This window comes from Primulina huaijiensis, chromosome 10 (assembly GCF_012295235.1).
Source record: "Primulina huaijiensis isolate GDHJ02 chromosome 10, ASM1229523v2, whole genome shotgun sequence".
NCBI lineage: Eukaryota > Viridiplantae > Streptophyta > Magnoliopsida > Lamiales > Gesneriaceae > Primulina > Primulina huaijiensis.
Window position 1 is genome coordinate 1,842,386 of NC_133315.1, and position 24,627 is coordinate 1,867,012.

Below are 24,627 nucleotides of genomic sequence, written 5' to 3' on the forward strand. Positions count from 1 at the left end.
GCACTTAGATATGGTACTTCTGGACCAAGAATATCTTCATCATCTTCACATGGACGGAATGGATCCTTTTCTATGTTTAATGATCTAACAACCATTGGAGTACTTAAAGGATTTGATTTGTCCATATTAAAACGTTTAAGGATCTTTTCTGTATAATTTGTCTGGTGAACAAATATTCCACATTCTTTTTGTTCAATTTGTAAACCCAGACAATACTTGGTTTTTCCAAGATCCTTCATTTCAAATTCTTCTTTCAAGTATGACACAACTTCTTGAATTTCCTTATTTGTTCCAATGATGTTTAAATCATCAACATATACAGCAATAATTACGCATCCGGATGTTGTTTTCTTAATGAAAACACAAGGGCATATTGAATTATTTACATATCCCTTTTTCATCAAGTGATCACTTAGCCTATTATACCACATTCTGCCGGATTGCTTCAACCCATATAATGATCTTAGTAATTTCACAGAATAACATTCTCTGGGTTTTGAACTTTGTGCTTCAGGCATCTTAAATCCTTCAGGGATTTTCATATATATATTACTATCAAGTGATCCATATAAGTAGGCTGTAACAACATCCATAAGACGCATTTCTAAATTTTCAGATACTGCCAAGCTAATCAAATACCGAAACGTAATTGCATCCATCACAGGAGAATACGTTTCTTCATAATCAATTCCAGGCCTTTGAGAAAAACCTTGTGCAACAAGTCGAGCTTTATATCTTACTATTTCATTTTTCTCATTTCGCTTTCGAATAAAAACCCATTTGTATCCAACAGGTTTTACACCTTCAGGTGTAAGGACTATAGGTCCAAAAACATTACGTTTATTTAGCGAATCCAATTCAACCTGGATGGCATCTTTCCATTTTATCCAATCCTGCCGATTTTTACATTCACCAAAAGATTTTGGTTCATGATCTTCATTATCATTTATGATGTCGATTGCCACATTATAAGAAAATATATCATCAATTTCTTCTATATCTTTTCGGTTCCATATTTTTCCAGTATTAATATAATTGATAGAGATTTCATGATTCTCGTCAGTTTGTGGTTCTGACAAAACATTTTCATCATCATGTGTTTCTTCAGGAACATCATTCTCTATTTTGTGATCATTATGTGTTTCTTCAGGAACATCATTCTCTATTTTGTGATCATTGTGTTTCTCTATGAATTTTCTTTTTCGAGGATTTTTATCCTTGGAACCAACTGGCCTTCCACGCTTCAGGCGTTTAATGACATCATGACTATCTTCAATTTGTTTCTTCGGAATTTCAATTCGAGCAGGGGCATTTGCAGCATGTATATATGATTTAGTTACCCCTTTTGTGTCTGCAAATGCATCTGGTATTTGATTTGCTATTCTTTGCAAGTGCACAATTTGCTGTACATCTTTTTCACATTGTTTTGTTCTTGGATCCAGATGTAACAATGATGATACATACCATGTAATTTCTTTTTCGGTATGTTTCTGTTCTCCCCCTAACATTGGGAAGATTTCCTCATTAAAATGACAATCAGCAAAACGTGCTGTGAACACGTCGCCTGTCTGTGGTTCAAGATATCGAATGATCGATGGACTATCATAACCAATATAAATTCCAATCTTTCTTTGAGGTCCCATTTTCTTTCGTTGAGGTGGTGCAATAGGCACATACACCATACATCCAAAAATTCTCAGATGAGAAATGTCTGGTTCTTTACCAAATGCAAGCTGCAATGGGGAGTATTTATGATATGCACTTGGTCTGATGCGAATTAATGAAGCAGCATGTAAAATTGCATGTCCCCATATAGAAATAGGGAGCTTTGTTTTCATAATCATTGGTCTAGCAATCATTTGCAGACGTTTAATCAATGATTCAGCCAATCCATTTTGAGTATGTACATGAGCAACAGGATGCTCAACAATGATTCCCATAGACATACAATAATCATTGAAAGTCTGGGAAGTAAATTCACCAGCATTATCAAGTCTAATTTTCTTGATTGTATAATCGGGAAATTGATTCCTCAATTTTATTATTTGAGCAAGTAATCTTGCAAATGCAACATTTCGAGTTGACAATAAACATACATGTGACCATCTGCTGGAGGCATCAATCAATACCATAAAGTATCTGAATGGTCCACATGGTGGATGGATTGGTCCACAAATATCACCCTGAATACGTTCAAGAAACATTGGTGATTCAGTTTGGATTTTGGCTGGTGATGGTCTTATAATAAGTTTTCCAAGAGAACATGCTTTACATTGAAACTTATTATTCTGAAAGATCTTCTGGTCTTTCAATGGATGACCATGTGTATTTTCTATAATTCTTCGCATCATTGTTGAACCAGGATGTCCTAATCGATCATGCCAATTGGTTAATATTGAAGAATTATCAATTACCATGTTTGATTCAATGGGACGTATATGTGTATAATGCAATCCAGTAGGGAGCATTGGTAGTTTTTCAATCACATATTTCTTTCCTGATTTATATGTGGTAAGACACATATATTTCTCATTCCCTTCATTCATTGTTTGAGTATCATACCCATGGGAATATATATCATTAAAACTCAACAAATTTCTTTTCGATTGTGGTGAATATAAAGCATCATTGATCAAAAATTTTGTACCATTAGGTAACAAAAATTGTGCTTTACCACATCCTTTAATCAAGTCTACAGGACCTGATATTGTATTCACCGTTGTTTTTGTTGGTTTTAGTTCCAAGAAATATCTTTTATCTCGGAGGATAGTGTGCGTTGTACCACTATCGGGTATGCAAACTTCAGCTTTGCTCATAGCATTTTCCATATTTGAACTTCAAAAAATATGCAATGAAAAAAAATTAATGACAATACATATTTAAATATAACACATATCATAATTGTACAATAAAACATTATCATATAAATACATGAAAAATAAATTATTGTACATTTATATTCTACCACTATATTGTTCATTTTCAGAGAAATCATTGAGAAAATCTGCAGCATCAATATTGTTCATTTCTATCCCACCAACATATTGATCATTTCCAGAGAAATCATTCATAAAATCAGCAGCATCAAAATGAGTTGAATCACTCAAACGGTCACTTCGCTCAGTGAAGTTGGTCTCCTTTTCTTTCCCCTTTATCGATTCTTTATAAAGTTTGCAAAGATGCTCAGGGGCTCGACAAATACGAGACCAATGTCCTGGAGTACCGCATCTGAAACAAGAACTTTCAAATCTTTTCGAGTGATTTTCATTAACACTCATGTTTTCTTGATGCCTTTTCTGTGGATGGTTTGGGACGTTATTTTGAGATGAGTTATAGAAATAACTATCTCGATTATTTTCAAAACCACGGCCGCGTCCACGACCACGACCACTTCCTCGTCCACGTCCACGTCCACGACCTCGACCTCGACCTCGACCTCGACCAAAACCTTGTCTTTGAATTTGATTTTGGTTTCCAGGTTTAAATTCATTTTTACTTACAGCATTTACTTCTGGAAATGCTGTTGATCCAGTGGGTCGGGACTGATGATTTCTCATTAATAGCTCGTTGTTCTTTTCCGCCACAAGAAGACAGGCGATGAGTTCAGAATATCTCGCAAATCCACGCACTCTATATTGTTGCTGTAGTGTTATATTTGATGCGTGAAACGTGGAAAATGTTTTTTCAAGCATTTCCGATTCTGTAACCTCATGTCCACAAAATTTTAACTGCGAGATTATTCTATACATCGCTGAATTGTAATCACTGACTTTTTTAAAGTCTTGGAATCTTAACATATTCCATTCATCACGGGCGGTCGGAAGTATAACTTCCCTTATATGTTCAAATCTCTCTTTTAATCCTTTCCACAGAGCCATGGGATCTTTTTCGATGAGATATTCACATTTTAAACCTTCATCAAGGTGTCGTCGTAAAAATATTATAGCTTTTGCTTTTTCTTGTGATGAAGATATACCATTTTCTTTAATGGTCTCGCTTAGACCCAATGACTCAAGATGCATTTCTACATCAAGAGTCCATGGCATATAGTTTTTCCCAGTAATATCAAGAGCGATGAATTCGAGCTTTGCCAAGTTTGCCATGGTGGTACTAAAAATTACGATGCATTTTATTAGTTAATGAATATTGCAATACAAAGTAATGGATAAACAACAAGTACAAGTATTCGTAAAAATAAAGAAAACACACGAGGAGGATATTCTCCGATAAATACAAGACTGGTGAGTATGATAACCAAAATAATTAAAAATAACCTCGTGAAAGCCATCTTCTTTTTTTCTTCGAAAATTTGATGAAGAATAATTTTTAGAGAAGAAGAGAAAGTTGGAGTGATTGAATGTATTTGTGAGATTGTATTTATAGAGCAAAAACTAGCCGTTTTGTTACCGTTTATTACCGTTGGTGTATAAGAAAATAAATGTATGTATTTGTATAATTTTATGGTAATAATATGGTGTATATAATATTAGTCATATTTAAATAATTATGTATATCATATCACATTATTATAATTAGGTGTCATAAGTTATTTTGTTTAAAAAACCTTATAGGCTTTTATACTTGTCGTATCCCTTACCGGGAGTGTGGGATGTCGTCTTAACATCCTCCCAGGATTTATAACAAGTTTTTGAAAAAATTATTTTTATTATTTCTAACAATAACATTATATTATATATTACATATATAAACAATAAATAAATAACAGTAAAATAAATATTATTACTTTTGTTACCTTTTTCTTCTGTTCGGAGCTTGGAAAAATATGGAGGACTTTTAGAGCTTCGTGCTGATAACGTGTTGTGAAAAAGTAAAAATTTACGGTAAAAAAGTAAAAATCTCAAACTCTCAAAATTATCACACTACACACTTTATAATATTTTTCTCTCAACTCAATTGTGATTTTCTTCACAAATGAGAGATCTATTTATAGAAAATTTTTACAAATAATCCAAAAATAAAATACATCATTACCTACATCATCACACACTAATTTTCAATATTCAACACCTAATTTTACCTAATTTTCAACATTCAACATTCACATTTTCAACACAAATATTTAACACATTTTTAAATAATTTTTCAACATCTTTAAATTTTTGTCTTCTAAGATATATGCTATTCATTAACGCGCACTTTTTCTAACGTTGCAACGAATTAGCGGCGGAAAAAAAATAAAATATTATATTCATTATTTTATAAAAATGTACGTAAATTTTAATTTAAATAATAATGATTAAAATTTTCATCAACCTTACCCATTTGTTCAGTTCTCCCATTTTCTTTTCAACCCTTTGTTAACTTATAAAGATTACTTAGCTCAAAATCAATATTTGTTGGACATAACTATAAAAACTATATTCAAAATATTATGATCTAAGTGTTATGTAATTAATATATAGGTAGCATCAAACCTCAAGGCAAAAACTTGTGTGAGACGGTTTCATGAGTCGTATTTTGTGAGACGTATCTCTTATTTGAGTCATCTATGAAAAAAATATTACTTTTTTATGCTAAGAGTATTACTTTTTATTGTGAATATCGGTAAGGTTGACCCGTCTCACAAATAAAAATTTCTAAAACGTCTCACAAGAGACCTACTTCAAACTCAAAATTTTTTTACTCTATAAAAAATTATAATTATTGATAACGATAAAACTCAAATCAAACTATGATTTTGTTTTCTTAATTTTTTTTAAAAAAAATCTGAATGCCGATTGATGCAATTATGATCTTTCCAACTGTGCCATTCATTTTCCCATTAAATGCCAATTTCCACAGTGGGGATATCTGTTACATTAAATACGCTTTATATTACGAAAAAAATAGCAAAAATTTTAAATCTCATAATAATTCATCTCTTGTTTCCTCCCCTCAAATTTAGAATCCAACCACATTCTTAATGATTCTTATCAAATCCTGTGCATAATTATTTAGGCAATTAAACATAATAAATTATTGTTCTCCCCCTGCATGCATGCACGCATTGCATTAATCAAATCAAATTAATTAATTAAAAGGGCCTTTATTTCTTTGCATCTCAGCTCATATATATATATATACATACATATATTTTGACATACATATATATATATATTCATATGAGACAGAGAAAGAAGGCCAACCAGAGAAGGACACATAGAACTGGAGGTGTAATTTGGGGGGAAGCAGCTGCTTTTTTTAATTTTATTATATTTTTTTTGGGTGTTGCAGCCTCCTTAGAATCATCCCCCCAATGGCTTTTCTTGGTGGTGGTCTTGGTGTTTATTGTGCTGCTATTCTATTCTTCTTCTTCACCGTTCTTCTCACTTTCTGTCAAGGTTTCTGCACCAAACCCTCGTCTCTCTTCTCTCTCTCTCCCCCTCTCTCTGTTCTTGATGTGTGCATGTATACATACATATACATATATATGTATACTTTCGTTTTTGCAAGAAAGATTCAAAATATTCTAGATTGTTGAAGATATGGGATTCGATACACAAACTTATTAGGGTAGTGGTTGAAGTTTATGTTTTTAGGAAAATTGTATGCTAGATTTTGTTGGGAGATTTTAGTGTAATTTAATGAAAGGAACACTTTGGTGGATTTGAGTGGTTTTTATCTACTCTTTGCTTTTCTTTTTGGCTTTTGGTATCATATACTTAGCTTTGGGAGTTGGACATGTGAATCAAATTTTTGAAATTTTCTTGGCCAAGATTATATGTTTTTTTGCCACTTTGATCATTATTTTTATTATTGAATATTCCACCTAATTATGAATTAGTAGGATACTATCCAAACTCAATGTGCATTGTTTATGAATCCTTCATATTGAAGAAAAAGACTCAAATTTATTTGATGCATTTTGTCACATTCCCTTGGCTTAACTTTTAATGAATGTTGAAATTGCGATTTTAAGTTGTTGAATTTGTTAAAATGCGATTTTAAGTGATTTGTCTTTTCCCCTATTTAAATGGTGAAGTCGTTATTTCAGGTGTTGAATATGAACATCCGGCGCAATACCTTTACCCGTTCATAGCACCAGCAAGCTCATTCTCATCTCCGTCGCCGCCTTCAACCAATGGGCATGTCCAGGGCGGAGACAGCGCCTTCGACTACATCATCGTTGGAGGCGGCACGGCTGGCTGCCCCCTAGCTGCCACACTGTCACAAAACTACAGCGTTTTGCTGCTGGAAAGAGGAGGAACCCCGTTTGCGAATTCTAATGTTTCGTTCTTGCAGAATTTCCACATTACTCTGGCCGACATTTCGTCGACCTCCGCCTCCCAGATGTTTATTTCGACCGATGGGGTTTTTAATTCTAGGGCTCGGGTTTTGGGCGGAGGCACTTGCATCAATGCTGGATTTTACTCCCGGGCAAGCTCAAGGTACAACCTCCCTGCTTTTACTCTCATTTATTTATCTTTTCTTTTTCCTGCATTTGATGGTGTCGTATGTTTTATGACGATGTTCTATGTGTCGTGTGGTAATTGGAGGTTTTTCTATTTGATTGCATTTATTGTTAAGCAAATGATCCATGTGAACGAATTTATTTTTCAGAGTTTACATCAATACACAAAACTTTAACATGAACGAATTTGATTGTTGTTCCCTTCATTGTTGGTTTTCAACTTGGCAGTCAATCAGTATTTTTAATTTAATCAGGCATGATTTTGAACATTTTATCGAACTAATGTAGCAATCTAGTTAGGAAAATGGTTAATAGTGCAACTAAAATTCATGATTATTGATACCCCTAAAGAGGTACAGTGAGCATAATTGTCCACAATAGTTTGGTAGGGATGGTTGAGTATTCAAGATTTGCACGGTAGACTGAAAAATATGCTGTCGCCAGTAATTTATCACAATTATGCTATATTTTACATCCTGTCTTTTCTGCTAGTGATAATTTATCCAGTCAGGTGTACTCACTCGAGTTTGCCTCATTTGATTTGGCTTGTGATCAGTTAAGACTTACGTAGATACAAATATATTTATATTTTGTAAATACTCAAAAACACTAGAAACTGAAGTTTATATTAACCATTGGAATTGATTTGATATGTTATTTCAGGCACAGAATGGAAACAGCTTTTATACTATGAATTTACAAAATATGTAATCATGTCTTGAACCGATATTCATTATTGATATTTTTTCCATAGAGTTAGATTTATATGGATTACCATTCCAGAATCTTAAATTGTAACCAGTATTGTGCATTACTAAACATGAGCAAATGGAACAGTTCCAGTTAACATTTTGTGGTTCATTTCTAGTGACTGAATTGGCATGGTGTTGATTATTGAATTTTATGATTTTGCAGATACGTTAAGAGAGTAGGCTGGGATGCTGAATTGGTGAACGAGTCATTTCCTTGGATTGAGAAGCAAATTGTTCATCGGCCGCCGTTCAGGTCCTGGCAAAGAGCAATAAGGGATAGCCTGGTAGAAGTTGGGATTTCTCCTTTCAATGGATTCACATACGACCATTTATATGGTACCAAAGTTGGTGGAACCATCTTTGACAGATTTGGTCGCCGCCACACTGCTGCCGAGCTTCTTGCCTCCGCTAATCCTGAAAATCTCCGTGTTTTGGTACATGCTACAGTTCAGAAAATTGAGTTTGATACTACAGGTATAGGTCCCGAAAGAAAAACTTAATTGAGTTCACAACGGCCAAAACATATAGGAATTTATTATCAACTAGGAACTCTGGGAAATGCCCTGGAATGGTAAATACGAGTTGTACGATATGTCCCAGTATGCTATAATAACAAATTTATGATCAACACGTGATGATGTTATGGTAATCGTATAATTTTTTGAAACAGGAAAAAGGCCAAGAGCAGTTGGAGTTACTTTCAAAGATGAAAAGGGGAAAATACACCGAGCGATGATCTCAAAAAGGGCTCATAGCGAAGTCATTGTTTCATCTGGTGCAATTGGGAGCCCTCAACTGCTGATGCTTAGTGGCATTGGCCCTAAGCATGAACTTGACAAATTCAACATTCCTGTAGTGCTAGATAATGAATTTGTGGGAAAGGGCATGTCTGATAACCCTCTCAACACTATTTTTGTTCCGAGTAATAAGCCTGTAAAGATGTCCCTCATCGAAACTGTTGGTATTACAAAGTTGGGAGTGTATATTGAAGCTAGCTGTGGTTTTGGACAGTCTACTGAGAGTATTCACCGGAATCATGGAATTGCTTCAGCTGAGGTGGGTTAAGAAACTTATAAAAAAAATTGAACTTTATGCTTCTTTTTATTTCTTTACATTATACTAATACTTATATATTGAATATTTTCCTTAAATCAAATAAAGTTTGAAACATCTTGTTGTCAATTTCTGTAATGTTACCAGATAGGTCAGCTATCAACAATTCCTCCAAAGCAAAGAACACATGAAGCAATTCAAGCCTTCCAAAAGAGAAAAAGAGACCTGCCATATGAAGTTTTTCAGGGAGGCTTCATCCTCGAAAAGATTGCCAAGCCACTGTCAACTGGCCACATAAGCTTAAAAAACACGAATATTGAGGACAACCCATCAATCACCTTCAATTACTTTAGTCATCCAGATGATCTAGCACGATGTGTAGCAGGAATAAGACTCGTGGAAAAGATTCTTAGATCGAAACGCTTCACCAACTACACACAGTATGACAAGGAGACAATGAAGAAGTTGCTAAATATGAGTGTTGAAGCCAATGTGAATCTTATACCGAAGCATACCAACAACACATCATCATTGGAACAGTTTTGTAAAGACACCGTGATTACAATTTGGCATTATCATGGAGGGTGCCAAGTGGGCAAAGTGGTGAGCCCTGATTATAGAGTTCTTGGAGTCCACAGGCTCCGTGTTATTGATGGTTCAACGTTCCATGATTCCCCAGGGACTAATCCTCAAGCCACGGTTATGATGATGGGCCGGTAAGGTTACAGCTCAAGAATTTCCTATATGCTAAATAATCAAGATAAAAAAGAAACATTCTTTTAAAGTTTTGGATCAATAGAATGCTGATTAAATTTGAAAATGTAAAATATAAACATGCAGGTACATGGGAGTGAACATACTGAGAGAGAGATTAGGCAGAGCAGCTGGAGTTTAAGTAGTAGCACCATTTACAAGTAAAAGAGGTTCAATTTGTTTTTGTTATTATAGGGAAAATTTTATTCTTTTCCATCCTTTAGTTAGCTAGCAATTAAATGTAGAGACGCAGGCCTGCTTGCATTTGAGGATGTAGAAATCATGGATATCTATTATGTTGTATCTTGAAACTTGAAGAATCAGTTCTCTCCCGATACTGCTATGCATGAATCTACTGTTATCTTTTCTCAAATGGAGTTTCCTTGTATGATTTCTACTTTAAATTTCTTTTATTCCTTTTCCTATTTCTTACCATCGTTTAAAATAAATAATTTGGTAAACGGACTTAACCATATTTACTCCTGTAATTGCTTAAGCAAGTTTAGTAAGTGTCTTAATTTGGAAAAGGATTTGAGGGCCAGCCATTAAAAGCTGGTGGTACATCTGTCAAGAGTTCACAGAATTGCAGTGGTTTTAAGACGAAGAAGACTATCAACAACCTAGTAATTAATGAGGGTTCCTACTTTTCTAGATAGATAATGAAAAGACTGTAATTAGATTTCATAATTGTTGTTGTTTCACTTCTTCACTCATTTGAACAAAGCTGCACCAATAGGTCAAGTGAAGCTCTATATATAGCTCGTTTACTTGGATGCATGTGATTGGATATGACAGAGGTTGGATAACAATTGCTAAATACTAAAATGTTTAATTTGGTTGATTAAATTTGGAATAAATTAGTAAACTACAAATTTATCATTTTAATATTAATAAATATAAATTAAAAATATATATGAAAGATTATAAATAATAATAATAATAATAATAATAAAACTTAAATATTATATTTTTTATTCGAATTAAATTAATTATTAAAAATTATAATAAAAATAATAATAATAATATAATATTACGCGCTCGTCCATGTGGAGCGTTCGCGCCTACAAAGCGTGGATTGGAGAACTTTTGCAAAATAAAATTTTTTTGAATTTTTTTTAATTTTTAAATTAATAATAAAAAAACCATATATAAATTGCTTATTTTATTTGATTTTGAAAACATTGAATTTTTTGGATATTTTAAAAAAGTTGAAATTTTTACGTATAATTCATCATTTGTAAGTAAAATATACAACTATACAATATTAAATTTATTTTTCAAACCGTAACCAAACCATATGTAAAAAAACGGAACCAAACCGAAATGTTATTATTTGGTTTCAGATTAAAAATTTGAAAAACCAAAACTGAACAGTAATTTATTAAATCGAACTAAACCGACCTTTAGACATCCCTAAAAGGTGTGGACTGTTGGTCCTACTTGTGGTAATTTGATATAATAAATCCGAAAATAAAGAATAAACTGGACACAGAGATTTACGTGGAAAACCCCTAAAAATTATTAGGGTAAAAACCACGGGCAATATGAAAAGAATTGTCACTATAATATTTTGTGGTATACAATTCACTCACTGTGTTTCCAAAGAGAACACACTCTCTTAATACAGGAGAACATATTATAGAACTAAGCACTCAAATGCTATTAGATGAGAGAAAACTCGAAGAAGTGATGATTTCAGAATGAAGGGGGAGCTCTATTTATAGAGCCCCTTGTCCCTGTGAAAACGCGTATAAAAATTAGTTTTCTCCTCTGAAAATTTCCGTGAAATTTCCATAGCCAACCAACGAACGTTTAAAATTCAGCCAACTTTTAATATTCTTTCTTTGACTTTTCTTCTATCGACAGTTCTCTCACTTGGAGATTTGATTGAGAATCAAATACATCGTCACACATCCTTTCAATCTTGTCATTCCCTTCTGCTTACGTTTCCGCTAGGCCACTTGAGAATCTACACCGCTCAAACTTATCAGTGTTCACTGGCTTGGTCAGAAATCAGCTATGTTATCTTTTGTATGAATCTTCTGCATATCCACACTTCTTTCTTCTACTACTTCTCGAACAAAGTGAAATTGGACTCCAATGTGTTTCGTCCTGGAATGAAAGGCTGGATTCCTTGCGATGTGCAAGGCACTCTGACTGTCACAAAACAAAGGAACATTCTCTTGTTTGTGCCCGATCTCCTCCAATAACCTTTTAATCTATATTGCCTCCTTGCAAGCTTGAGTAGCTGCCATATATTCTGCCTCCGTTGTAGATAACGCCACAACTGTTTGCAGTTTTGAAACCCAGCTTACAGCTCCCCTCGCAAGTGTAAACACATAACCAGTAGTAGATTTCCTCTTATCAGGATCACCTGCATAATCTGAATCGACATAGCCCCTGAGTGTAAAATCCGATCCTCCATAACATATTGCAGCATTCGAGGTACCCTTAATGTATCTAAGGATCATCTTAACAGTGCTCCAGTGCTCTCGTCCAGGATTCGCCATATACCGACTAACTGCTCCCACTGCTTGAGCAATGTCCGGTCTTGTACAGATCATGGCGAACATCAAACTTCCCACTGCTGATGCATATGGTACTCGAGACATCTACATCCTCTCTGCTTCACTGCTAGAACACATTTCGGAGGATAACTTGAAGTTAACAGGAAGAGGGGTCGAAATTGACTTACTATCTTGTATGTTGAAGCGTTGCAAGACTTTCTTCAAATAATTTTTCTGATAAAGCCAAATCTTTCTGTTACTTCTGTCTCGATGAACTTGCATCCCTAGAATCTTCTTTGCTGGTCTCAAGTCCTTCATATCAAAATCCCTAGCCAACTGTGCCTTCAATCCTTGGACCCGATCTTTGTTGGGGTCCGCTACAACATGTCGTCCACATACAACAGCAAAATAATATAATCATCACTAGACCTCTTGAAATATGTACAAGGGTATGCACTCAGTCTGTTGTATCCAAGGCTCATGATATAGGAATCAAATCTCTTGTACCAACACATCGGCGTATGTTTGAGACCGTACAGAGATTTGTTCAACCTACAAACCAAGTTCTCTTTGCCTTTTTCCGCAAAACCTTCTGGCTGGAGCATATAGATTTCTTCTTCAAGATCTGCATGAAAAAACGTCGTTTTTACATCTAGCTGTTCTAGATGTAGGTCAAACACCGCACACAATGGCAGCACCACTCTGATTGTTGTAATCCGAACCCCAGAAGAAAATATCTCATTGAAGTCAATGCCTTCTTTCTGAGCATACCCTTTTACCACCAATCTAGCACGATACCTCTCCACTTGGTTATTGTCATCACGCTTGATCTTATAGACCCATCTGTTTCCAATGGCTTTCCTTCCTCGTGGCAGTGTAATAAGATCCCAAGTTTTATTCTTGTCTAATGCCTCCAATTCTTCCTGCATTGCTATCATCCACAAGGATACATCCGAGCTTTGAGTAGCTTCGTGGAAACTCGATGGCTCACCATCCTCTGATAATAGACAATATGCAATATTTCTTTCAGTGACATAATCTGAAAGCCAATCTGGTGGTCTTCTGTCTCGAGTTGACTGCCTCAAATTGGAAACCTCAGACTCAACATGTTCTTGTTCTTCGTGCTCTGGTACTGCTTCACCAGAAATTTGACCTTCATCCGTCTTATTTTCCACCTGAAATATAGTAGTTTCTGTATTCAGCGTGCATTTGTCTCCTTTTACTCTATCTTACTCGAAGATAACATCTCTGCTGATGCAAGCTTGTGAACAGTAGGATCTCACAAGCGAAACCCTTTTACTCAATCAGCATAACCCAATAAGATACATTTTCTGGATTTTGAATCCAACTTGGATCTTTCTTGCTCATTGTACAGAACGTACACAGGACTTCCAAATGTATGCAAATGAGAATAATCTGTCGGCTTCTCCGTCCACATCTCCATCGGAGTCTTCAGATCAATCGTCACTGAAGGAGAACGATTGATAATATAACAAGTGGTCTTGACTGTTTTCGCCCAAAATGACTTGTCTAGACCCGCAGTCTTCTACATAGCTCTTGTTCTGTCCAACAATGTTCTATTCATCCGCTCTGCCACTCCATCCTGTTGAAGTGTGTAAGCCGTCGTAAACTGTCTTTTGATGCCCTCATGTTGACATTATGCATCAAATTCGTCACTAGTATATTCTCCTCCATTGTTAGTCCTCAGACACTTGATTTTCATTTCAGAATCAAGTTCAACCCGCGCTTTGAAATTTTTGAAGATCTGGAAAACATCTGATTTCTTCTTGATTGGATACACCCAACATCTCTTAGAGAAATCATCAATAAACGAGACAAAGTATCTCGCTCCTCCTAGGGATACAACCGGTTCTTGCCAAAGATCCGAATGAATCAGCTCCAATATGCTTTTGCTCCTGGCAGTAGAAGTGCCAAACTTTAATCTGTGTTGTTTACTGGTAACACAGTGCTCACAAAAAGGTAGTGACACTTTTGTAAGCTCCGGCAGCAGCTTCCGTTCTGAGAGAATTTTCAACCCCCGTTCTGAAATATGCCCGAGCTTTCTATGCCATAACACTGTTAATTCTTCTCCTGAACCATTTGATGCAACAGCTAGTTCTGCCTCATTGTCTGTTTCTCCCAAAAGTACGTACAGATTTACAGCAACTTTTTCCGCTTTCATAACCACAAGCGCACCCTTCACAATTTTCAGGATCCCGTTCTCGATACGGGTTTGCACCGGATGTCATCCAATTGCCCCAAGGACAAAAGATTCTTCGTCAGTCTTTTCACATGCCGTACCTCCTATATGGTACGATTGGTGCCATCAAACATTTTATTTTTTATAGTACCGACCCCAGCGATTTCCAAGGTATGATCATTTCCCATGAATACAAATCCTCCTGAGACTGGTTCATATTGATCAAATCATTCTCTCCGAGGGGTCATGTGCCACGTCGCTCCTGAATCCATAATCCATATGTCACAAAATTTATGTCTGGCTTCTGCAACTGTTGTTGCTTCGATGAATAATATTTCACCACTGCCTGAAGTACTGGCCACATTTCCTTGAGAACTCTTCTCGATACTCGTACACTCTTTCTTGAAGTGCCCTTTACCGCCACATTTAAAGCAGTAAATATTTTTCTTCTTAATTCTCGACTTTTATCTACCTCGTCTTTGACTCCCACTGGAGTCACGGTCCATAAATCTTCATCTTTTCATCGGCAAAGCCTCTGCCTGTTTCGAAGTTACCAACCTATCTTTCTTGTTCTTGCGTCGGTTTTCTTCTCCGAGAACCGCAGTTAAAATATCGTTGAATCTTAGAAAGCCCATAAGAATATTGTTGGTAATGTTGATGATAAATTGATCATATGAATCTGGTAGACTTTAAAGTAAAAGCTCCGCACGTTCATTTTCTCCTATTTTATGCCCCATGGAAATGAGTTGGGTAAATAGAATATTTAGTGTGTTGATATGGTCGGTCATCGATGAGGATTCCGCCATCCGAAGAGTATAAAGCCTTCTCTTTAGGAAAATCATGTTGTGTAGCGACTTGACCTCGTATATCTTTGTTAGAGTATCCCAGATAACTTTTGCTGTTTTTATCTCAGAGATACTTGATAGTACTTCGTCTGCTATAACCAAGTGTAAATTGGCAACATCATTATCATTCATCTCATTCCACTTTCCATCATCCGTAATATCCACCGGTCTATCTCCAATAGCCGCCAATCAATTCTCTTTTCTTAAAACTGCTTGTATCTTTATTTTCCACATCATAAAATTGCTTCTGTTGAACTTTGCTATCTCGTACATGCCCGCCATTATGTCTACAACAATTTAGTAGACTGGACAAATAATTCCGCCTTAAATAAAAAATCTCAAAAAATCTTTTCTGATGTGGAAGATTAGTCTAGGCCGCAACCACAGAGCATACTCAGAATTTTAAGAAATTTTAAACCAAGGCTCTCATACCACTTGTTGGTCCTACTTGCGGTAATTTGGGATAATAAACCCGAAAATAAAGAATAAACTGGACACAGAGATTTACGTGAAAAACCCCTAAAAATTATTAGGGTAAAAACTACGGGCAAGATGAAAAGAATTTTCACTATAATATTTTGTTGTGTACAACTCACTCACTGTGTTTCCAAAGAGAACACACTCTCTTAATACAGGAGAACAAAACACCTCACAAATATTATAGAACTAAGCACTCAAATACTATTAGATGAGAGAAAACTCGAAGAAGAGATGATTTCGGAATGAAGGGGGAGCTCTATTTGTAGAGCCCCTTGTCCGTATGAAAACGCGTTTAGTTTTCTCCTCTGAAAATTTCCGTGAAATTTTCATAGCCAACCAACGAACGTTTAAAATTCAGCCAACTTTTAATATTCTTTCTTTGAATTTTCTTCTATCGATATGGACTCGATGTATTATTTTTCAATTGTGAAAAACCCATGCTCCTAATTTTCTATATAAACCATATGAGACCATAAGGAAATTTATGGAAAATTGTGAAATTATATGGTTTGGTTTCAGTGCTTCACGCTCATGCTTATACTTATGTTCATGTTCAACGATTTATGTTTCATATGTCAAGATTATGTTCACGTTCATGCTAAAAAAGTTATGTTCTATCCATGTGATTATGTTTAATTCATATAATTGTTATATGTTTTGAACTATCTCACTTGCTAAGTGTTTTTCAAAACATTCATCCACTACTTTTCCTCTAATAGATTATAATGAGGACCAACTAGATGAGACGGAACAAGAACTATTATAGAGCTAGTGAAGATTTTAGATTTTATCTCGTTTATGTTATCTGGATTATATTTAATCATGTACGCTTTCGCAAGTTTCTAACTTAATTGTATAAACACTATCATTTTTGTTATGTAATAGACTGATTTTGGATCTATGCTACGAGACTTGTTGTCTTTATGATTATTAAACAACGTCGGTGTCAATACACCTCAGTCTCGGGGCATGACAGAAACTCAACCATCCATTCACGTTGGTCATACATTGAGAAGATAAAATTCTAGAGATAATAAATATTTTGCATTTGGATTTTTAAATTATACTTCGATTATATTTGTCAAAACAAATGGTTTTAAATAAAGCTTACCAAGTTTATAGCTAATAAATATAAACCTGATAGATATTTACAAATTTTAGTGTTGAAGTAAAATACTTTGTTTATTGGTAGAGTTTTACCATAATTTTAAACGATCAAATGGCTCAAGAAAACAAAGGTGATGGAGATACATGGAAACCTCAAGCTTTTCAAGTGTATGTGACGTATTTAAATTCCAAAATGCATCTTAAGTTTACTAAAGAGAATATAAAAAATAGACTCGATGTTTTGAAGAAATATTATAGTGTTGTCACAGACAGTGGCAGAGCCACATGCATGTATATCCGAGCTTTAGCCCGAGTGACCCAATTTTTTTTAAAATTTATATATAAATTTTGAAATAATATGATATTAGCTCGGTTAGATCAATTTAAAATATTAAAAGATTCTAGAGTTTAAAATTCTAGTCCGAGCGGAGCCAGGTCTCTGAGCAGAGCCATATTTCTGGCTACGCCACTTGTCATAGATATTAAAAAACAAAGTGGATGTTCTTGAGATGAAGACCGAAAAATGATCGTTGTGATACCGGATAAATACAGTTCTTGAAACAAATCATGCTTCTTTTGTCATGTTTTTTTTTTAATCTGTATTACTTAATTTACAAAAAACAATTTTAGTAAAGAATTTATAAATATTTATTTTTTGTATGACTAGTCGCATCCGGATGCCTAAAGAATGCAAAATAGAGTAATAGAACGTTTGAAGAAGTCGATGGAGGATGAAGAAACTGAGGTAAACTCTACACATGAACGATCATGATTTTTTGATTCATTAGATTCAATGCCCCATAAAAGAAAGAAAAAAATTGATTTGGTTGAGGTTGTTTGCATGATCGCCTAAATTTTTTTTTTTTTTAAATAAAGAAATGGTTTCAAATCCAAATCGCTCGGTCCAAAGAAGAGATTTATTACCATTCATCATTTCTAGCTTAATAAAATGGGATTTCAAACTATAAACAATGTAGGAAATTTACTACAAGATTGAAGAAATTTTTTTTTCAAGAAATGAATCAGAATTCCGATGAACACTCGTGCTCACTCATGCTGCCTCTGGAAAGGCCTTTCAGTTTCTGCCAGAATTTCTTTTTCCTTCCCATTACCAAAGGAGCAGAATTGAACTGTCTCCTAAAAGACTCAGATTCCTGCCCTTCAAATCCCACCGATGAATTCTTCAAATCTACAGCAGATAATGCTATTTTAGCATCTAAAGAGGAATCATATTTGCCTGAAGCTTCCACGAGTTCGGCAGATGTTCTGCTTCGTTTACTTTCTATGTCCATAAAAGAATCTTCTTGGCTGCAGCTTCTTGACATTTGCTCTCTCGTTTCTTCAAAGTCGTTGCACACGAGCTTCAAAGCTTGAACAACTTCTCCCATAAAGGGACGGTGAGAAACTTCAGGTTGAACACACATTGATGCGATTGCTGCTACTTTTGAAACATTATCTAATGGTACATTTGGTTTTAAAGTTGGGTCGATGATTGCTTCTAGGCCGTTCTTGATGGTAAGGAGTGGACGACACCAAGTGACTAGGTTCTCTTGGCCTGGTGGCTGCGTCAAATCCACAGGTTTTCGCCCGGTTAGTAGCTCAAGCAGAACTACGCCATAGCTATAAACATCACTTTTAACAAGGAGATGGCCTGTCATTGCATATTCTGGAGCTAAGTAGCTGCAGAAGGAATTTGAGTGAGAATTAGATTATAACACGAGGTTTTTTAAATAGTTCAGCAAAACACATGGAATGACAAACTCAATACAGGAAAACAGAGACAATTGTTGCTTCCTAGTCCCTAGATGTTTTATATTTGTACAGACGATGGTGATGGACATTTCATAGCAAAGTGACGCTTACCCAAAGGTTCCCATGACGCGAGTTGAAAAATGTTCATCTCCTCCATCCGCTGCTGCTCTAGCCAACCCAAAATCTGAAACTTTAGGCGTATAATCGTCTTCCAACAAGATGTTGCTCGACTTAAAGTCTCTATGTATCACACGAGGACTTGAATCTTCATGCAAGTATGCCAAACCTCGAGCTGCACCTAAGGCGATTTTCATCCGGGAACACCAGTCAAGAGGAGCAATCTCCTTATCAACTCCTATACCATCAAATAGACACCACCAAGAATATTATGGACTGAAACACACTTTTAGCAACACATTGAGCAAAAATGTACTGACCATGTAAATGAGATTCAACGCTTCCATTGGGAACAAGCTCGTAGACAAGGCATCTACAATGGTCCTCTGGGCATATACCAATCAATTTTACCAAGTTTCTGTGATGTAGCCTGCTAAGCATCTCAACTTCTGCCAAAAATTCACGGCTTCCTTGTTGGTCGTCTCTCTTGAGAACTTTCACTGCCACCTGTCTTCCATCATCAAGAACCCCACCATATACAAGTCCAAAACCACCTTCTCCTAGTTTTCTTGAAGTGTTGTAGTTATCTGTGGCTCTCTCTATGTCATCAATGCTAAAAACCTTAGCAGTTCCTGTATACGCCACAAGGCTAGAACTGAAGGACATTGAAGCCGAGCTAATTCCACTTTTAATTGCCAACAATCTATTGCCACCTGCCATTTTGAATTTAATATACAACTGATGGTTGATAACTGAATAATAAACACGTTTGGATAGAGAAGTACTTGAGTTATAAAAATTGCCTTACTAAGCAGCCTCTCTAAGGTGTTTTTTTTCTATCCCATCCTCTCTGATAGGATAGGATAAATAAATATGAATTTTACGAGACTCTAAATTCATTGTTTTCTTTGTCGTTTTATCAGAATGTGGTACCTGAGGTTTTTTTGTCCAAAGGTATTAACCCTTGTAGATCTCGTCTGCGTAGACAAAAGAAGAATCCCCATTTCCATAAAACCAGCCACATACAGCCTATAAACAATACAAAAGCTGTCACAGATGATAGAATGGTTATCACGACTATGCTTTTGCCTGACTCCTTCTTCCTATGACTTGTTACATCTACCCCAAAGGGTTTTACAGGACCATCGTCATTCGTGCTGCTCGGAAAAGGTTGGCCATTAATTGTGGCCGAAGCGAAGGAGTGCGAAGGAGGAGATGGTGGTAGACCTGAAAAAATCACTCATTAAAGCACCAAGAATCTTCTTATCATGTAATATTTGACAGAATAGAGTTCTGTCGATATGTCCAGCAATAATCCATGCATCAGTGTTAACCTGGATAGCGAACATCGAGCACTTCATAAGTGCCAAAAACAGACTTTTTGATGGAAATATCTTTCTTCCAGAATCTCGTATATATTGAAATGGCCGTTTCAGCTTTGAAATTCTGTTCCAGAGGAACCAGTTTGATTAGAACAGTGGTTTTCTCAAGTTGTTGGTCTACTGCATCTGCTCCCACTATTCGAACTTGACTTTTCTCTAATGGAATGGCAGTAGAAATTTCTACGGCAAGTTCAGAGACCAGAGGGAAAAATGAATACAAGGACATACTAAAGAGAAGTTTGATTTCAATTGGCCAAACACAACCACAAGGTGCTCCGGGAGGTGCATAGGTAAGTGGCTCGGAGCAAGTTACAGACATACACCCTGTAATGATTGATCCAAAGGATCTTTTGTTAAATTAAGTAATGAAATGAGGAGTAATATCATAGAAACTATGCACCTAGTAGACATACATTGATTTTGAGGAGATGGTGAGGTGAGACTGAGTATTGGTGGTAGAGATTTCTCATTTGTTTTCGCAGTCGGAGAAATTGCAGGTGAAGGGCTACTGCTGCTGGGCTCTGGCGGAGACACAGATAATTGTTAATAGTTCATCTACGCGGTACATACAGGTCAGCTTCCAAACATAGAAAACATAACTGGAAAATGAGTGGAAATTTATTATCTCCTTACTATTTAAGTGATGATTTTGTGGATTGGCTGGCAAAGGCAATTGCCTGGATGAAATACTCCCCTGTATTGCAGGTAACGGAGATGGAGAAGGGCTGATGATACTAGGTCCTGCAAACAAGAGAGGGAAAGATTCTGCTTATCAAAAAACTTGAGCAAGTTGAATAATAAAAACAGATGTTTTCAGTAGTCAGAAAACTGACCGGGCGGATGCTGATGATATGGTTTGGGAGCAAAGTGGTGTATTTTTTTACGCAAGTGATGATTTTTGTGCACATTGCTGGTGTAATTTAGTTTGTTACTATTGGGGGCTAGAAACAGAAAAAATGAACTGTCAAAACAAGTGGCAAATATATTTAATTTGCAAGATCTATTTACTATGTTTAATAACATACATCCGGTCGATGGATTGTATGCAGGTGATTGAGTAGGAGGCGTTTTGAGATCAGGCTCCGCAGCAAAAGTTCCACGTTCACTATGCTCTGAGCTGGTGTGAGCTGATGTTGGTGAGAGAGCAAGGTCTAGAATACAACCAACCACCGATTATGGGAAAGTCAATAAGATACATTTTTCAAGTAACCTTGCTTAATTTTCTTGTATTGGAGTTTTCAACACGTTTTTCAAAGATTCTGATAGTAATTCTTGGCATGATCCACAGATAACTAAAGTCATGAGCAAACTAAGCTTAGTATTCACGAGAGAAGAAAAATCACCATTTTGCAACAACTTAAAACGCCATTTGCCTCCGTAATGCGTAGCATTGGGGGCTCTCACTTTGATGGAATGAAGCAGAGAAGCCACAGACGATGACTGCAAACTTAAACCTGCGTGTATAGTTACCGAATCATATCAGAGTTCAAGAAAAAGAAGAAAGACGGTTCACCAAGACATTGAAATGCTATCACACTGTAATACTAGTAGTATAGAAACCGTATACACGCAATAATCTGAACAAGGTGATGAAGATTAGAGCGAACACTCTTTTGGAGCGTAAGCATTTAAGAAAGGAAAACATTCTCCCTAAATCTCTTTTTACAATGTCATCGTGATTTTGGAGTGGTATCATAGAAAAGTTCATACACCTTAAGAATCAAATCAAGAAACCCATGGATCCAATCCTATTCCAGAGGAATACAAATCAATCTACTACACCATTAACTATAACAATAAGAAGAATCCATAACCTGTAGATTCTTGAAATAACATAGCACAGAGGATCAAACAAATCTCCAAAACCAAGAAACTCATTTGCAGCTCCATTTGTCCCAGCAAGAAACACAGAGAACAAACCTCAAGATTGATCTCCTCAAATACCCATCTCAATCAAGAAATAAACATCACCGAAAGCCACCAAAATCTGCAGAATGTACTAAAAACTTACATGGGCCTGGCTTGGAAAAACATCAAAAGCACAGAGTGAGGTACAAAAAAAGTAATGACCAGACAGTGTGGCAAAATAAAAGTTCACAACTACATTAGGTGCAAGGACAAACTTTCAAGCTTACACGTAACAGATTTACCCTTCTAAAACAAACTATTTTTTTTGGCAGAGTTTGAGTGTTTGGGGCGACATAGTATCCCCTTTGATGAACAAAAGATCACTTCCAAAACTGATCCGGCAAAAAGAAAGAAGCATTGCAGTCTTTAACCAGTCACTTTGAGAAAGGAACGATAATCTCGTGGTGGGGATGACACAGAAACTACAAGAACTATATAAATAAATAAGAAATATTCGTTCTTTGAAAAAAGAATTGATGTCCCTTTTGAATGCGTGCGTTGAAACTTTGATGTCTTAAAATTCTTGTAGATTTCTTTTGATTGAAGAAAAAAAAGATAAAGATGAAATCTTTTTTTATCTTTCACATTTAAATCATTCCATAATTGGCTAATTAATGTGATCCGGGTGAATATGTTGAGCTAGGTCGAGCAATCCATCGGATCTTGACGTGAAGATGATGAAGGAAAACTGAGCTGTGTGATGTCCTGAACACAAGAAAATGAACGTGTGAATGAGCGTCGGAAGGATGTCTGGCGTGACCACTCCGATGCTTAAGTTATCAAATTGAAGATAAGAAAATCAGTGTAGAGAAATAATGTTACTGGTGTATATATATGTGTGAATATATGTCAATATATGTGAATGAAATAAATGCAAAGCAAACATGCTTAGGAAGGAAGATGATGATTTTCCTTGTTTTCAGTGTCTACTTACCACTTTTAGCCGCCACCTACTTGCTGTCATAACACCTTGACTTTCTCATTATGTCAAATCAATAAGATACTGTCAGACACGCTAATCGAAATAAGATATCGTCTGCTCTCGCACTCGAGTGCAGTACTATTACCGAGACATCTCGGATAGAGAGTCATCACCAGGGAATTCGCCCGAGAGCTCGGGCCTCTGATTGCTCGGGTAAATGACGTCCCCCGCACTCACCTATCTGGCTTCTTATGAGTTTCTTCTATAATTTTACCATGATCCGGATCGTCCATTTATTGTCTCCGATCATAGATCCATGACCCGAGTCTTTCCGGGATATCACTAATGTTCCACCGTCACTGATCCTTCTTGGTGGCCTAACTAGCTCCATCATGGTATCGTTAGACACACACTAATTGATTGGAAAATGAGTATGGAATAGCTAATGATCAATTTTTTTTTATTTTTTTATTTTAGTTTAAAATGCTAATATAGACAGTTTTACAAATAATTTGATCAAAAAATGAATACAAGTAAGGGCGTTACCATGTATAGAAACCAAACAAGAAAATTAAATATGACAAATGAATTTTGTTAGTTTTTAAATATTATGGTATTTAATTAGAAATTTTTTCCTAGTATAAGTTTAATATATATAAACTATAGTGTGTTTAATTACATAAAAAAAATTCGAATTAAACCATATTTTATAGATTTTACGAAATAAAAAAATGATATTCGAATTAAACCATATTTTATCGATTTTACAAAATAAAAAAATGATACTGAAATTCATGGTTCGGTTTTGTTTGAGTGTACATTTTATTCGATTGTGAATTAGAATAATTATAATTAAACTATTATAACTTAAAATATTTATGCATGCTATATAATTTTACTAACTTATAAAAAAACTCTTAACTTTTAATGTTATGGTTATTTTTATTTGGGCTAAAATTTGAAATAAATATATTCTCAATTTAATTGAGCTAATACAAATCAGCATAATAAAAATTAAAATCAAATAAAATATTCCTATATCCAAGACATCATACTAAATTAACAAAATTTATTGCATGATTTTTATATTAATGTAAATCTAAAACTTGATTTCATTCAATTTTTTCGATTTCGTTGAATTAAAAAATTCTAAATTGTGATTGACAGAAAACCGATCAAAATCATAAGTTTTTTTTCGATTTGGTTTAGTTTCTAAACACATCCAAAGGATCATATTAAGTCAAAAAGTTTATAATTTGATGAAAACACATTTCAAGATTGGAATTCAATCTTACGATATATATTTACACATACATATACAGATGTATATAGTAAAAATATTAGAATAATGCTAAAAATACAACCAATATATCGTTACAGCAATATTTACAACAATTATATCGCTAANCACTCAAAATATTATATGTTATTACATGGT

General features: G+C 35.3%; 2 protein-coding genes across 6 annotated transcripts; one reads left to right on the forward strand and one right to left on the reverse strand.

Annotated features, from left to right (window-relative positions):
- The first annotated feature begins 6,111 nt into the window (after positions 1-6,111).
- LOC140986373 (protein HOTHEAD-like) lies at positions 6,112-10,358 on the forward strand. Of its 2 annotated transcripts, none has more exons than XM_073454588.1 (6): positions 6,112-6,341; positions 6,995-7,388; positions 8,327-8,637; positions 8,834-9,219; positions 9,364-9,932; positions 10,057-10,358. In XM_073454588.1, the coding sequence occupies exons 1-6, from the start codon at positions 6,257-6,259 to the stop codon at positions 10,109-10,111; spliced, it is 1,800 nt and encodes a 599-aa protein (XP_073310689.1). In that variant the 5' UTR covers positions 6,112-6,256; the 3' UTR covers positions 10,112-10,358. The 2 variants fall into 2 exon arrangements, with proteins under 2 accessions (XP_073310689.1, XP_073310688.1); XM_073454587.1 differs by having other exon boundaries at positions 6,117-6,341; positions 6,983-7,388.
- A 7,653-nt stretch (positions 10,359-18,011) lies between these two features.
- On the reverse strand, positions 18,012-22,733 carry LOC140986318 (receptor-like serine/threonine-protein kinase ALE2). 4 transcript variants are annotated; one of them, XM_073454496.1, is made up of 12 exons: positions 22,510-22,733; positions 22,174-22,346; positions 21,703-21,813; positions 21,385-21,510; positions 21,193-21,300; positions 20,993-21,100; positions 20,773-20,880; positions 20,312-20,683; positions 19,911-20,204; positions 19,298-19,690; positions 18,972-19,215; positions 18,012-18,788 (listed from the first exon to the last, which is right to left on the reverse strand). In XM_073454496.1, the coding sequence occupies exons 2-12, from the start codon at positions 22,247-22,249 to the stop codon at positions 18,131-18,133; spliced, it is 2,598 nt and encodes an 865-aa protein (XP_073310597.1). In that variant the 5' UTR covers positions 22,250-22,346; positions 22,510-22,733; the 3' UTR covers positions 18,012-18,130. The 4 variants fall into 4 exon arrangements, with proteins under 4 accessions (XP_073310597.1, XP_073310596.1, XP_073310594.1 ...); XM_073454495.1 differs by having other exon boundaries at positions 22,495-22,733; XM_073454493.1 differs by having other exon boundaries at positions 22,174-22,376; positions 22,495-22,733.
- Positions 22,734-24,627: the final 1,894 nt, after the last annotated feature.